The 16,617-nt window shown below is 33.0% G+C and overlaps 5 protein-coding genes across 5 annotated transcripts; 2 read left to right on the forward strand and 3 right to left on the reverse strand.

Annotated features, from left to right (window-relative positions):
* Positions 1 to 2,330: 2,330 nt before the first annotated feature.
* Positions 2,331 to 3,536, reverse strand: TRIADDRAFT_53355 (uncharacterized protein; the record flags this gene model as incomplete). Its single annotated transcript, XM_002109905.1, has 1 exon — positions 2,331 to 3,536. One exon carries the CDS (start codon positions 3,534 to 3,536, stop codon positions 2,331 to 2,333), a length of 1,206 nt encoding a protein of 401 aa, XP_002109941.1.
* Positions 3,537 to 6,681: 3,145 nt separating this feature from the next.
* TRIADDRAFT_53356 (uncharacterized protein) lies at positions 6,682 to 7,779 on the forward strand (the record flags this gene model as incomplete). The annotated part of the gene is made up of 4 exons (XM_002109346.1): positions 6,682 to 6,828; positions 7,077 to 7,188; positions 7,448 to 7,579; positions 7,694 to 7,779. The coding sequence occupies 4 exons, from the start codon at positions 6,682 to 6,684 to the stop codon at positions 7,777 to 7,779; spliced, it is 477 nt and encodes a 158-aa protein (XP_002109382.1).
* A 1,210-nt stretch (positions 7,780 to 8,989) lies between these two features.
* On the reverse strand, positions 8,990 to 11,125 carry TRIADDRAFT_37190 (expressed hypothetical protein). The gene is made up of 8 exons (XM_002109906.1): positions 11,100 to 11,125; positions 10,492 to 10,609; positions 10,165 to 10,314; positions 9,855 to 10,075; positions 9,574 to 9,644; positions 9,391 to 9,450; positions 9,239 to 9,308; positions 8,990 to 9,160 (listed from the first exon to the last, which is right to left on the reverse strand). The coding sequence occupies exons 1-8, from the start codon at positions 11,100 to 11,102 to the stop codon at positions 9,056 to 9,058; spliced, it is 798 nt and encodes a 265-aa protein (XP_002109942.1). The 5' UTR covers positions 11,103 to 11,125; the 3' UTR covers positions 8,990 to 9,055.
* A 1,201-nt stretch (positions 11,126 to 12,326) lies between these two features.
* Positions 12,327 to 13,311, forward strand: TRIADDRAFT_53358 (uncharacterized protein; the record flags this gene model as incomplete). The annotated part of the gene is made up of 3 exons (XM_002109347.1): positions 12,327 to 12,455; positions 12,791 to 12,871; positions 13,093 to 13,311. 3 exons carry the CDS (start codon positions 12,327 to 12,329, stop codon positions 13,309 to 13,311), a joined length of 429 nt encoding a protein of 142 aa, XP_002109383.1.
* An 828-nt stretch (positions 13,312 to 14,139) lies between these two features.
* On the reverse strand, positions 14,140 to 15,721 carry TRIADDRAFT_63643 (expressed hypothetical protein; the record flags this gene model as incomplete). The annotated part of the gene is made up of 7 exons (XM_002109907.1): positions 14,140 to 14,370; positions 14,468 to 14,549; positions 14,679 to 14,793; positions 14,923 to 14,970; positions 15,055 to 15,127; positions 15,198 to 15,374; positions 15,609 to 15,721. The coding sequence occupies 7 exons, from the start codon at positions 15,719 to 15,721 to the stop codon at positions 14,256 to 14,258; spliced, it is 723 nt and encodes a 240-aa protein (XP_002109943.1). The 3' UTR covers positions 14,140 to 14,255.
* Positions 15,722 to 16,617: the final 896 nt, after the last annotated feature.

A 16,617-nucleotide genomic window follows, 5' to 3' on the forward strand; every position in this document is an offset into this window, starting at 1 on the left:
TCATGGTCAGTTTTTCGCTTTTTGATGACACGAAATACGCTACTGTAAATTTACTTTTATTTACCTACTTTTCTTAAAATTAGTAAAATAAAATATTGCAATTGTCTTATTGAAGATAAATAATCTGGTAGGTAATAAAATAATTTTGATTAAACTTAAGCTAATTCGTAGATGCGATGTTTCATAAAAAGATAACCCTAAATTAGGCAAGAGTGCATAAACAAGAAGGGATCGCGCTAACAAATTACTGAATACGACTAGCACATATGAACGCATCTAACTTATTATACTCGTACTTAATTATTAGCCTTAAGACAACCGCTTTGCTGACTGTTTACCTTATTCTTCCTAGACTAAATTCATCTTTGGAATCGCCACAGCTGGCGATTTACGCGTAAGTAACCGGACTCTTCTAACACATCTAATTGTATTGTATTTATTTCTTACGCTGCTCGTTTACAACTTTTAGATCCATAGATTTATATCGCTACCTGTCAATGTCTATGTTTGAAGACAATATTACTCAGCTACAATCGAGTCCAAGGTGCCTACTTTACGTACAGCAGTTGTAATACCAGCCATATATATAGTATATGAAATCATTTAATCTGTATAAGATATCTACTAGTATGTTGTAAATGCTAACCACCCAGACATTGCTAAATACAGTCAAACCCTAATTCTACTGTTAAAATACGATATGTTACTCGACTATACTGTAGTAATTCTAATCGCCAATTCTATTGTAAATTACTGTTAGAATGAAGTGATTTGTTCCCTCCTCAACTTATTATAAAAAACACTTACTGAATTATGAAATATAACAGTGGCAGTTCAGAACAATATGAAAATTAAAAGATTTAAAATCCACTTTGGATTAGAAGGTTTCTATTACTCTACGTTAAAAATTAATCACTTTCTAAGTTAGCAACATTAGTAGTAGTAGTATTATATTGGTACTCTGTGGTGTGATTGAATATTGCAAATTACTTTTAGCATCAACTTTGTGTTTCCTTTTTAATCTTAACATAAAAATCACATGCTGAATTATGGGGTATATCAGCAGCAATTATGAAGGAGAATACGAGATTTAAATCTATTTTAGGTTATAAGATTTGTATTAACTTCGTATAAGAACCAATCACTTTCCATGTTAACAACATTAGTAGTAGTATATCGGCATTTTACTGCGTAATTAAATATTGTAAATTACTTTTAGTATGAAGTTGTTCATTCTTTCTTAACTTACGATAAAACACTTACTGAATCACAAAGCATATCAGCGACAGTTATGAAGTAAAGTATGAAAACGGAAAGATATAAAATCTACTTTAGACTTGAGGGTTTTTATTTACTTCCTATTACAATTAACTACTTCCTTGATTAGCAATATTAGTAGTAATATTGTATTGACATTCTCCTGTGTGATTGAATATTATAAATTACTTTTAGCATGAGTCATTCATTTCCTTCTTAATTTATTATAAGAAACACTTCCTGACTTATAGAGTACATCAGCAGTAGTTATGAAGTAGAATATAAAAAATGGAAAGTAAAATTTAAAACCTACTTTGAACTAGAAGATTTCTTTTATTTAGACACTTGGTAGTTGTTTTAGTCAGGTCTTAAAATTTAAGTATTGGTTGATCTTTAAGACCTACAACATTATTTAAAAGTGCTACAAAAAGATAACTATAATCAGTGTCCTTATGCATCATCCATCATTCATTGTACTTGCTTCCACTGGAAAGAAGCTGTCAGATATATCTTTGATAACTCTTTTTCTACAGTATTCGTCGATAAGTTTGAAATTTCATCTGATGACTCAGGATACTTTCGAACGAGTTCACCTAGATGATGGCGGAATGTCTTAAAATCTTAAACTTTCTCGTTATCTGCAGTGTAATTTTGAGCAACTTTCTCTCTAAAGGCTATAGCTTCTCTATATATCTACCTTTCCCAATGTGGTCTCTATCCAGTCACGAATAGTATCGAAGGAAGATTCTTAATTTAACTCTTTTTTCCATCCACTTTTTTTCCATTTTCTTATTGCATAACTCACACAAAAACATCAGATTGCGAGTATCATTTTGTACTTGCACTGCGAATTCTTTTGTGGCTTAGACAAATATTTTGCTTATTTTATTACTTGGATTAGTATGTTTATCTCTTCTAAATGTTAGATTTAAAACGTTATAATTTAAACACTTGTTGATCTTCGAGATCCACAATACGATATTATTTAAAAGTGCCAAAAAAGTTACTAGAATACAGAATTCTTATGCAGCATCATTCATTGTACTGCTTTTTGCCGGAAGGAAACTGTGAGACTAAAGGTCCAGCTCTGATATCTTTTGCGTTATGGTATCCATCGCTAATTTTGAAATTTCTTTAACTGACTCAGGATACTTTTGAATGACTTCACCGAGATAATTACGGAATTTCTTAAAATCTTGTACTTTCTCTTCATCTATAGTGTAGGTTCGAACAACTTTCTCTCTGAAGACTACAGCTTCTTCGAGAATCAACCTTCTCGATACATCCGCCTTTCCCAATGTAGTCTCTATTAGGTCTTTAATAGGATAAAAAGAAGATAATCCAACTAACTCGTCCTTCCATCCACCTTTTTTCCTTCTCTCATTACATAAACTGCACATAAACATCAAATTGCGGGTATCATTTTGTACTTGCACTGCGAGAATTTTTGTGGCAAAGATAAATACTTTGCTTTTATTATCTCTTCTAAATGTTAGATTTAAAACGTAAAACTTATTTTTAGACAGTAAAAACTCATCATAGTCCTTCTTTTCTTGATCGCCACAAACTGATCTTAGTTTATTTAATAAATAAACAGAAGCCAATAGTTTCTCATGAATTTGTGTTTTAGGTAATACATGATCTACTTCTGGATCAGAGTTATGATCTTCACCTTTGATACTTTGAGAAAAAGGGCAAGAAAAGTTCTTTAAATCAACAGGCCTTCCTATTTTATCACTATATACTTTTTCCAACGCTTTTTTGGTAGCCTTGTTATAATTACTAACATATTTAGTGTGGATATCTCTACTGCATATATGATAGAAAGGTACAAAATCAACCCTTGATTCCTTAGCATTAGCAGCAGTAAATTTATTATTGCCGCAAATTACACCTTGAAACTCGTAATTTAATACAGAATCCAAAAAGTCCTTTACTGTCGCTACTGTATCAGAAGTATCCGAATTGCACCTTGCATTATGAATATAATCGTAATCGAGTTTCTTTATTTTAGAACCATCTTCATTTTTAATTTCTATAATGGTGGCACGAAGTACGCTTTTAAGAATACATTTTCGTTTACCTTTTTCTTCTTTGAATAGCTTAGGAAAGTAGAGCATCGCGCAAGCCTTGATACAGGCTCTAAAGTTTCTGTAATTAGAATAATCAATATTTGTTACAGTGCCCGCCTTAACACTTGCTATTAAAGACTTATTTCGATCCTTTTTTGCATCATATCTCGCAAAGATACTAACATTGGATGACATTTTATAAGCCATGTTATAAGATGCTTCAATATTTATTTATTAAATTCGAATTTCTGTACAGTATGTAAGCTGGAAAAGCTCAACGAATAAAATACTATTGGCCGTTGCATTCACGGAAAACCACAGTTTCGCAATGAGAGTATCAAATTTATGAAAGTAAATAAGCCAAATAGTTAAAAAGTTAAGACATCGGTCTTTAAAGGATTATTTTAGATGTCCATGTATTATAAATGAATTAAACTGGCCAGGATGCAGGTATTCCGAAAGCAACTTGAATATGATGGCATAATAAAAATGTAAATTTTGTTAATCAACGATGAAATCAAGTTTAATTAAGAATTTAACTCTATAATGAGCGCTTGGCTATGATGTTAGTTTACTTAAAATGATTACAATTAGCAGTGCATCAAGCATAACATAAGAAAGCTTTCTTTAGTAATAAAATACTCGTTCAAGAATTGAATTAAAAGATTTATGAGATAGTTTTTTGAAAACTAGTTCATCTTTTGGATCGCTATATTAAAGAAACAATACGAGTAAATAAAGTGCACGTTACATTATATAGTCATATCCCTTTCTAAAATTTTAATAACTTAAAGAAATGACTGTAGTGTTATCTATAAATGCTATTATTAGCATATATCTAGGTTAATATTTTCACTCTTTGTTTACCAGTCCTTTTGAATACATTCATCTCTATCGTATATCTATGTCTCCATTACTCCTGCAATTACTAAAGAGACAGGTTTACAATTATAATTTACGGGAAAAAATAGGTCATACACGCTCTTCATGTAACAAGAGAAAATACACTTGCAAACTTTCTGAAATTATCTACCTTAACCAAAGTAAACACCCGTGATTGGACTGCTAATATCGAGCAATAACAACTAATTACGCTTGATCACAGATAACTGCCGGCTAAATAGTGAATTTGCTATCATATAATTAACAGAATATGCAAAATGGAGTCTTGTAGAATTAGAAAAACAGCTTAATATCAATTCTACTGTATATATACACTTCTAAAATATATCAATAAGAATTCTTTTGACAGAATCCTACTATATACTATGATGTTATGCTATCAAGAATAGATTACATAAGGTACTCACATCCCATAGCGGAATAATTATCGCTTCCTTAGGTATTATATGAGTTTATGTTCAGCTTGGATGATAAATAGATAGATAATCGGATTATCGAATCGTCAGAGCATGGACGAAACGAATGATTCTAGTAAGTTTACTTCTAATGCAAATAATTTATAAATTCACAGCTCTATAACGGAGTATTTCCTCTACTTTATTCCACAGCGCAGAAACTAGGTAAATATAGTTATAACTTTTCTATAGCGAAAGCTCTGGTAACGCTGTTACCATGGAGACGAACTTGTATATTATACACAATATAGTATAGAGGGGCATATTATTATCAAAGAGCTGTACAGTACGTACACTCGAGAAGGTCAAGAGTATAACATAATCATATAGCCTTTAGCGAGCTACTAATTGTTCGCATTTACATATTTTAGCTTTTATTAAAGTATCGATCAAGCGCTTCACTAACTAGGCAATAGACGTCGCCGCATCTACCCTGTTAAAATCAGCGGGCGGAATTAGAATATGAGATAGAATCATTTTATAAATTAACATCATCAGTATTAGTAGTACGATATTAGTGTTATACTGTGGGATTGAATTCTATAAGTTACTTTTAGTATAAAATTATTAACTCTCTTTTTAATTATAATAATAAACTTACCAAAGTATGGAGTATATCGGTAGCAGTTATGAAGGAGAACATAAAAATGGAAGGTATGATTTTAACCCAACTTGTATTAGAACTATTATTATTTTTTTACTTAGAAATTTTAAGATTGATCTCATAGCCTTTTGTGTCGCCTAGAATTACCGGCACCTAAATTCAATTTTTAATGTTTTAAACCCGCATCTTAGTTTCAATTAATTCATTATGATACGTAATACGTTAGATCTGATTAAAATTAGACGGACATCTTCCATTAGGTTAACTTGCTACATAAAAATTGATTTAGGAGGTCTACACAATGCCAACAGCGATAAACCATATTTATTGACACCAAATACTACTATTAATTTATTCTCTACTCTTGTTAGCGGATATAAAATTTAATCTAACCATTAATAGTAAAATAGCAAACTCATCATCTTAACGCAATTGCACCCTTGTGTTAAGAGAATAGATTCAGTAGTAAGGTTTATTTCACAACCATAGAGCTATCTGCTCTAGCAGAGGATTCATTCATCTCCGTTGATTTTAATATAGTTTGCAATCCATTTTTTGAAGAAATGGACTTATCATTACCCTACTTAGAATCATTTCGTATTCAACATTCCATTATTTGCTGGTACTGGTAATTACTTGATAATTTAATAGATTTATTTCATGATACACTACGACCCCAAGATACTTAGTTATAGGCAGTTAGTTCAACCAGAGCTGGGGACTTCTCTAGCATCCATTTGAGCTATAAAGTATTGATCAAATCAGCTGTTTATAGCTATAAATTCTACTTAGCAAATTCTTTAAGTTTAGACATGTTGTTGATTTCAAGTGAAATATTTGTCTTATTAAATCCTTTGTATCATAGTAAAACAGTAAGATACGTCATTATTGTTAAGGTTTTGAAAGCTGACTACAGCACTGTACTTATTTCAATTCTCTGGATATCATTATTATTGTTTAATTGCTATGGTATAATCCCGTTACTTCCCATCTACTTGTAATGAGATACTCATTTAAAGTGTGAATGTCAGGATAGCTCTTCCATTATTTTCTCTATTTTCTGTAGACATATACGCGTATTGATAGCATAGCCAGTTATTACATCTGCCAATTATGACTAGAAAACAACTAACTCAAAATCTGGTAGTTTCAGTTCAAAGTATCATGCTACTGCATTTAATTATCCATACACTCGTAAGAACGACTAGATATTCCATGAAAGTTATCGGTAATTAATATAAATAAAATCCTTGTAACTAGGTTTATCAACTAGGTTATTGACAATCGTGCAATACAGTAGATCAAAAATATCAGCTATGACGAAAGGTTTCGGTCAAGATCGTAATAGTAAATTTTATGTTTTACTAATTATGGTATGTGACATAATAGAATGGACGGGAGAGGCCAATATAGCTTCCCTACAGGAACAAAATACGTAGGAGAAATGAAAGATGGAGTATTTCATGGTGAAGGAACGCTATATTTTACTACTGGTAGTCGTTACACAGCTACTTGGATTAATGGCATTGCCGTTAATGTAAGTAATATAGAGGAAGAAATCAGTGCAATAAGGAATTTAGATATCAACGTGATCGATCTTAAAGCTCCAAATTTTACGCTATTGATTGTTCATCTTTAGTGCGGAACTGTATTGCATACAGCTGCATCTTTAAAATCATTAGCGGTTACCTGTGCTATTAATAAAGAGGCTAAAATTCTTGTAAAATGATACTGTTTTGTATATACTGATGAATAACCTGTATGTAACTAATACCCATACGACAGGGAAAATATACATTCGAAGATGGATTAGATTACGATCAGACCGAGTGGTTATACTGTGATGGATACGATAGACGTTTCTACACCGAAATATGTAATGGACTCAAACCTGCAGGTACAACCTCTAAAAAATTCCTTTAGTTGTATACCTATAGCCGTTTTTTAGTTTTTAAAGCAATAATATTACCCTTAAGAAAATTAAAATTAGAAACGGTCATTTAATTAGAAGATCGATGAGAATTTAAGTATAAACTAAGAGATTGATAAATAGATCATGCGTCTCCGTACACAGTACGCACAACTTGCGTATTGGAGTAGTGCAAGGTAGCATAATCTCAAAAGTTCAACACCTGCTAATGATTAAAATCAATTAGGGCGCTCTCAACTGACCGATAACGAGCCTCCACCAAGCATACCTGAAGGTTGCTATGATTGTGGAGATGGATTTTATGATCCTAAAACAAGAGTTGTAACCGATTACGATGGAAAGTTCTTAAGAAATGCAGGTAAATACGGCAGTGATGTATTTCGATGTATATTTTGGTCGTTTCTCACTTCACTGTATACTTGAAGAATGCATGATATCGATCTAAAACGAAATCATTTATTTACTAATGTAGATGATGCTGAGGATGAATGGATTAGGTCGAAATGCCGTAAAGGCTGGGATGAATTCATTGGCTATCGATCGCAATATGGTTTATAAAATTATAGTTTTAATCGTATGCAATAACTTATAAAATGATCTCGAAGGTATACGAGAAAGGTATACTTACAATATGACCTACCGATTCTATAACGACAAGCTTCTAAAAGCCTGTATTTACTTTGTACATTGTACAAGTAATGAGTCTACTATATATTATATACTGTACTTTGGTGCGAAGATATTTTAGTAATTATTTTCCAATTTAAATTATCGATTTTATACGATGTTGACATGCTCCTGGCACATATTCATGGATGTATTCGCACATGAAAATAAACGAATTGTGAGAGTAATAATAAAAAATTCGACAGCAACTCGTAACATTTCCTTATAAAATTTTAAGGATATTTTAGAGATTTGCCCACGCTGCAACAATTTAAAATCGATCAACTTTGATTATACAATTTTCTTATATGTTAACGCTACAAAGTTGGTAATAGTGAAAAATAAAAGATCTCTTTATATCAAATTGACTAATGCATTTTATAAACAACTTTAAATAATAGTAGTTGTATAATTAATATATTACGGGTATAAGTTGATTTTCCATATGCATTTAGCTGCAGTAATTGTATAAAATACTATTTGCAGCTTTTTTAGGCATGATAAAATACAATACTGTACTGGAAATCGTAATTTCCAAACTGCTCTTCAGATATTGAAACTAAACCTTTCAGAGCTTCAGAGCTTAGCTTTATGAACGAGAAAAGCCGCCTTGATTCTTATTGAAAGCCTTCAGAAGAGTTTGATCTCATTACTAACATCATGCAGTACCACATAGCAACGTAAAATTTACTAGCTTGTTAGTTGCCCAGTTAGAGGAGCATTTGCCTTGCGAGGTCCTCATAATTGATGAAGGAAAGTTTACATAATCGTGAACGATTTTAAAAACAATTATGGATGGATTTTCTAACGTATAAATAACTTGAGGCGTACCGATTCCATTCCATTCAGAAATTTTTCTTGACTTAATCAACGCTCAACACGCTAATCTGACTATCCCTTCTTACTACAGATTACAGTTAAAACTACAGACTACTAGAAATTTTAACTCAATTATCGGGAATAAAAATAATATTGCATCCATCGTTTAATTAGAGATACAGAAAAATGCACCTTAGGGCCTTAGCCAAGTAAAATGTATCATTGCTCGGGAATCTTAAGATAAAGTATACGATACAATTCGAAATATTTTACCACCCAAAGTTAAAACTTTTTACAACATTCCTTTATTGGTAAAGTTGGTATCAATCTAATAACAATTTACAGTTGTTTAAACCATTTTAGCAGACAAATCCTTTGCTTTTGATTTTTCTATTTTTTTCATGGCAGCTATAGATTTGGCACCCATTTCACCACCACCCCAGTGCTTACGAATCTGTCATAAATCATAAATCATATACAAATTGTAAGATAACTTATAAAATGTTAATAACACATTATTTACAAATCGTACCTCGTCTCCACGATCATTATAATTGGATTTGACGGCATCAACCAAAGTAGCTAAGGCATTCTTATCTTCGCTGTAATAAGTATCATTCGAAAATAATAAATAAAAGATCAGTAATCAGAACGAGATTGGATATGACACTGACGGTGCCGTACCTGTTGACAGATGTAACGGCTAAACAGGTTGCAGTTTTTTGATGAACAACTTTTCCCAATCTATATAAGATTAAACTCTAGTAAGTACTACAATTACTTTTAAATTGAAAGTCGGCATAGGAACATCATTATAGCATTTGTTGCTACGTATAGCAATAATAAAAAGTGTCTTATTGTTAGCACCTAGCTTTTCCTTTGACTATGCAATAAGGTACTCCCATCTTACGACATAGGGCAGGCAGCCAAACAACAAGCTGTAAGCAAGGGTAAAATTGATAGATCATGGTTAGAAAAGATATTTATAAGTTAAAAGGTATCATTACCTAACAAATTCATAATACGATGCAAATCGTCATGCAATATAAAGGTAAATCTAAGCTAGATCACACACTACACAGGGTAGCTAATCAAAAACTTTTGGATTGTAATGTACGTTCAGTAAAATCAGAGCCTAGACATCTAACCTCGATGGGGTCAACATCGTGGGCAATAGCAACAAGGTTAGCTCTTTTTCCTTCTATCAAAGAAGTAACGTGATTGAGTCCAAACTTAACGACTGAAGGTTTCTTGCTCGGTTGAGAATCTTTTCCACTAGCTTTCTTTTCCGCAATTTCTGTTAAGCGTTGCTTTTTGGCTTGCTTGGTTTCAGGTCGATACTTGTTCAATAAACGGAACAATTTGACGGCTACAATGATAGGATAGGATCGTAAGATGAAGACTATAACGAATATTAAATGGATCATTTATAGGTAGAATTAAATTGATTCTTCTTACCTGTTTGTCTGTCTAAGGTATCGGAAAATTGATTAATACTAGGAGGAATTTTCAGACGCTTTTGTAAAGTCGATCTTTGTCGTTGCAATCTGATGTACTTGGGCCATCTCATGAAATGTGTAAGATCACGCTTTGGCTGGATATCGCAACCTATTAAGGCAAATGACGGAGGAAATAGGAAACAATTGAAAGGATACCTAGATGTTTCTAATTGATCCAGTTGCAGCTAGATATTTGTTAACTTTAAGGCTACCACTGATTCTATTCGTATCCTACTCTAGTCATTAATTGGATCACTTAGGACACTGTCGAAATGAAATGACTTACCAATACCAAAATTCTTCGGTCTACGCTCAATCAATGGATTGGTTACTTTCTTAGTAGCCTGCTTCTTGGCTACATAAGGAGCAGGGGCTACCTTGGACTTTCCTTTTCTAGTCTTAGCCTAAACAGTTTTAAAATATAAGTCAGAGGTTTAGGCTTACTTTGCCATCACGACCACGATTAATCGATGCTCTACTCTTCTTCTACAGTGATGAAGCAAAGTATAGACATGGCAAGAGATGTTGAAGGTAACTACAGGCAATTTCTTGTATACATAGAAGCAACTTTTGAATGACTTCAGCAATATAACATCGGTAGTGCAATAAAAAAGAACTCTTTGCTGTAGACCAGCAGTAGACCATGAATTAACAAGCATTTTTAGCTGATTCTACTGAAGGATAACTATCGAACAAGGAATTGACCACTACACTACTACGCAGTCCAACTGGAATGAAAAAAAAATGGCAATAAGCAAAGTAAAGTCAAAAAATCTTTCATGACTGCGTCCGCTATCAAATTAGCATGTCAAGAATCATTCTTAGAGTTAGTTATGGCATAAGATGTTGAAGATTTGATCAAGATACTTTCTCTATCGCCACGATTCTACTCACCATTGCTATCGAAAAAGGCAGAGGAGAGATCTTCAGTCTCGTCGGTCTGGTAATATCCACGCGTGGATCAAAGCTACAGTACCCCTGTACAATGCAACCATAGGGTTGTGGCTAGGCCGCTCGGGGTTGAGCCCATACACGTACAGTATACTGTAGTAAAATCAGTAGGACACGTGTAAAGTAGAGTACATAATGAAAAGTCGCACAGTACAGTACTGTACACAATCACAAAAAGTACTGTACGGTACTGTACTGTACTGTACATACAGTACATCATGAAAAGTCGCACAGTACCAGTACTGTACACAATCACAAAAAGTACTGTACGGTACTGTACAGTGAGTGTACAGTACAGTACAGTACAGCACTCGACCAGAAGAAGACCTGGACTGATTACTCTTGGATGGACAGACATTTTCGGCCTCATCTCCTCAAAATAATGCAGTATTGTACCAAACACTTCGTTATGACGGTACTTTTGTATGCAAATGGTCGATTTTAAATTGACCGATTTTTCCTAAATTAACTAATATGAATCTTATGATCTGTTACTAAGTTTCACTTGGAAAGAGTTGTAGAAGATCATCAAAACTATTCAAATTAGTGCCAGTGATTGAGAAAATAGACACACAAGATCCATACTAAGTAGTCATTTTTCGATCAATTAACTAATATCACGTTCAATCTTCTATTACTAAGTTCCGCTTGGAAAGAGTTATAGAAGATCATCAAAGCTATTCAAATTAGTACCAGTGATTGAGAAAACAGACACACAAGATCCATACTAAGTAGTCATTTTTCGATCAATTAACTAATATTACGTTCAATCTTCTATTACTAAGTTCCGCTTGGAAAGAGTTGTAGAAGATCATCAAAGCTATTCAAATTAGTACCAGTGACTGAGAAAACAGACACACAAGATCCATACTAAGTAGTCATTTTCCGATATGGACGGCCTCATTTGGTCAGGAAATCCGCACGTCCGAGGGAAGTAATCATTTTACTCTACAGTACTATGCAGTGTAAACGTTCGATATACCGTACACTGTACACTGTACGATACAGTACCGAACGGACGTGTTGTGGACTACTGGACAACCGGACTGTCCTGTTGTCCTTTTTCTACCTACAGTCTATATTTGCCGCTTGCTGGTGCGATCTTGACGCTTGGGCAAGACTAACTAAGATAGAATTTCAATTGATTCAAAGTGCGTTCTCCAAAGCAAAATGAGTCCCGTTGGAGGTGAACAACAAAGCAGATTACAAGAAATTAACTCTAAAAATTACCTACGAAGAGTGAAAGATGACGTGAAATCCATCTTGGATAACTTTACTAGCATTCTGTCTGCATCCAAGGTACTGTACTGTCTATTAGCAGTCGTTTATTCTTTGATTCCATGGGTCAATGAGATTGGTAGACAAAATTGGACTCATAATAATGTTGGAACATGGATACAAAAATTGACTCTATTCCGTTCATTCACTATACAGTATATACCAGAGTAGATATTATAACGGATCTTCTATAAAGATATGATACAATTTGTTTTAGATTCAAATAAATTTCCATACAACATTATGTCGTCTTTGAGAAAGCAAAATAATTTGTATTTGACGTATAATTCATTATTCGTGTTATTTCATTGGACTACAAGTTTGGAATTAAATTGAATGGTTGACTTTTTGCATAGGTGAAAGAAGAATCGCAATTGAATGGTTCTGCCCAGTCTGTCATGGACCGATACGAAATGCATGTTCGATCATCAAATATAGTAAGTTCATTGCCATGTCATCGAGATGAACGAGACTAAATCTTCTAACATTCTTAGCTTATGAATTGTATACTAGTCGATCACGGTATGACTGTATGCACAAATGATATCTATGTTAAGAGCATCACTAATAAATTATTTGGCCACGACGTGATCCATGTTACTTACAGTATGCTAATGTCTAATTTAGTGATAATGTTGTAAACTTAATTTTTTTATAGACACGAGCTGCAGAGTCATTAGTCCAGCTTATTGACGAATTGAAAGAATCGCTTATATTGGACGACTTTACTTCTCTGAATGAAGCCAACGACGCTAAGCGCAAGCAGTTTGAACAATATATACAACATTCCAATAGTGAATTGCAGAAAATAAAGCATGGCATTGGTCAAGATTTACAACAACTGGAAACTGAATATTATAATTCAGCTTATAAATAATTATTCAACGAGTCTATAGGATTCATGACTGTATAAAGAATGACGTACTGTACTGCTTGTAAATCGATTTAATGTACAGACGGTAAATTGCATCTTAGATGTCATTTTATTTGTAATAACTAATAAAGTGTAATCGGAATTATAATAGAAAATTACACATATGAAGATACTCTAACGTAATAACATCAGCCCCCTTCTGATTCTTGTAAAATAGACTACATATAATTCAGACTTCTTATTTCCAGAATCATTTACTATCGTAAAACAAAACTACGGTATAATTTTGCAACCTGTTCTCTTTGCCCACTGTTGTATACTTTACGGCATCCCTTTAATAAATTTCCTATTGTATTATAATGACTGCAGTTTGATAAATTCACTATAATAAATATACATTGCATTAGACTATCTTGCCTTATTATGCAATCATTAAAAGTTGTAGAAAGTTTTGCAATTTGCAAATCTTTGGAATGAAAGCACTCTAATCAATCGATTTTCTGTAACATTTGTTATACATAGATTTTATTCTTTACAGTGAACTCTATAATTCTGCAACGATTACATATTGAATCGTAATTTAATTAAATGATTCATAGCTGCTACATAACTTGTGTAGCAATCTTTATCGTAAAGTAGTAGTATGCATGCATCGGTCGATAATGGATTACAAAATAGTTGTGTTGATCGACTTCAACTTGTATTCCAATTTCTGTTACAGAATAACATACTTGTTAAATAGCCATGGATATGATTATTTGTAATCTATATAGCGGTACTTTTAATATTAGCTACATTATAAAAAAACAGTATGGACATCCTAAGTTATTTAAATTATTGATGGCATACAATCAAGCTGTTATGACCTATACAGCCAAGTAATAGCGCTGAAAATAATTGACATCATAGATCTTTCTAAGAGAACATAATCAAGCGCTTATAGAAATCTACCGTATTTTAGCAAAATGGGATATAGAATTCTTTAAATTTAGAGGCGGTGCTGGTTTCGGTTTTTTCCAAAATTTTACGTATAGGTAGAAAGTAATAAGGGATAAAGTATACCTATAAAACAAAAAGAGTTTAAAGGTTTATCTCATTTCAAAATGAGTAAAAAGACAGCTATAAAAACAGATTCACTTTGATAAAACTAAATACAGACCACGTAAATATATATTGCAGGTGTTCATTTCTTAGAGTTACTCGGGTTTGGCCTCCAATTGGACCCCCAGGCAAAGTAGACCCTGATTAAATTGTAGGCACGACAAACGAATAATACTATAAATTGCAGGTATAGGAGCTAATCGTCCATAAAATTTGTAATTACTATCAACATTTGCATGATTGATATCTTAATTAAATGTCCGCATTACTTGCGTCAGCATCAATGAACACGTTACTAGTCCCAAGTAAAGCTGCTAAAGCATTACTCTCCCTCCAGAACCAGCGACCTTTCTCAGGATCATTATGGGGCATAAATGGGCGTCTCTTTGTTACAGAAATAGTATTGAAAATGCATATTATACAAAGGATACTAAAAATGATTATTCAAAAGCAATTTCGAAAGATCAAAATGTAGAATTATACAATGCCTTTTAAGCTACAATGGGTACTAACCCTATCACTATGTCGTATTACTCCAGTTACTGTAGTTTCGCCTTCAATCTAGTCGAAATGAACATATTATTAACTATTAATATAGAAAAGGACAATCCTTGTTAACTGATCTATTTCTCTCAGATATTAAACCTGTCCTTCCTGTCTTGTTGAAGGATCAACCTTACTTCTAGGTACCCAACCGCGATTAACTAGTATGGTAATGCTACAATGACAATAAGGCTCGATTAAAAGACCGTGATTATTTACTTTCTTTGTAAATTTTTTGTACTTACTCAGGTTCGTTGCATATGAAAGGTGTAATCACATTCATTCCACTCTCACTCGGTTGCATACTGGTAACAGCAGTGTCTTTATGTAATGATCGCGGACCAATATACTGCTCCCGACTATGATCAAAATAGCCAGTAATAATAACCCGGTAATATTCCATATCATCCAGATTATCTATCCTAAAAACGAGTAATAGTGATATCTTCAAATTGTATTCCAGTTAATGTTATAAATAACTTAATATTAAAGACAAAAAAGGCAAGGAAAGTATTAAGACTGCTAGGATACAAACTTAAGACTAGCCTAAAGTAAATGTGTTGAATTCTATCTCATAAATAAGTGATGTATCGTAAATTAACACCAACAGCTATCATTATCTAATATTATAGTAAAGGCTTAAGCTGCTAACGTACACGGATGCCAAAGGAACTGCCCTTGTTGATGTTCGCATTTCCAGATCTTTAATTAGGCCCAATTTCCATTGCAAACGGAATATTTGCCAAGTACCCAAAGCAAAAGTGGTCATGGGGATAATCAGTAGGAACAATCTCCTACCTAAAGGACCTTCCCTGTTCACGGTAAGAGCTAATATACGCGCAGTATAAAATTTGATAAGGTATAGAAAACGCGACAGTTACAATTTTGCTTCATTCAATAATACAGTGTATACGGATATATCTAATTTTACCGGGCTTAGATTTTGTAGCATACGATCTAGATTGAAGGCAATGGATTCTATTACAGCTGCGACTCAGATTACCATTGCATCTTACAACCTGTGATTAAAATGAAGATTTACGCGAGTAGTGAGTAAATTGTAATAGGATTTAGAAATTTACAATTAAGAAACGCATTTTCAGCGGAATTGTACTTCGTTATCAATCTCTCAAACGGTGTATGTAGTCTGATAAGTTTCTATATTATACTATCAGAACCATCAATATTAAAATATTATACGATTAAAAACTATTATCGACCATTATGCAAATACTCAAAAGTTACTACTATACGATTAGTGTCATAATTGTACAAAAATAGTAACTCCAGAGCAAAATTTAAATTAACCATCTTTTCCGGATCACATTACTGTATTCACTAAGGGTTTCTCAGGGTCTCTAGTATTCGCTATATGCTGCAAAATCATGTACCTCGGTGTTATTATTAATTAATACAATAATTTAGCTTTACATATATGTGCATTTACTGCATCTCGTCACTGTAATCTCTTATTTACTTCAGCACACTTATAATTGCTATAAATCATCGTCATCTTTAAGTGTGGATATGCATAACTACAAAATTTAGCCATCAATAACGTAGTCTCTATAAAATATCCGGGGTAACGACTCCATTATGGACTTTACTGACTTGGGTCTGCTACATATTCTGTAGTAGTGATGTAGTTTTATACTGTATACATTA

Source organism: Trichoplax adhaerens, genomic scaffold (assembly GCF_000150275.1).
Source record: "Trichoplax adhaerens TRIADscaffold_2 genomic scaffold, whole genome shotgun sequence".
In the NCBI taxonomy this organism is placed as follows: domain Eukaryota; kingdom Metazoa; phylum Placozoa; class Uniplacotomia; order Trichoplacea; family Trichoplacidae; genus Trichoplax; species Trichoplax adhaerens.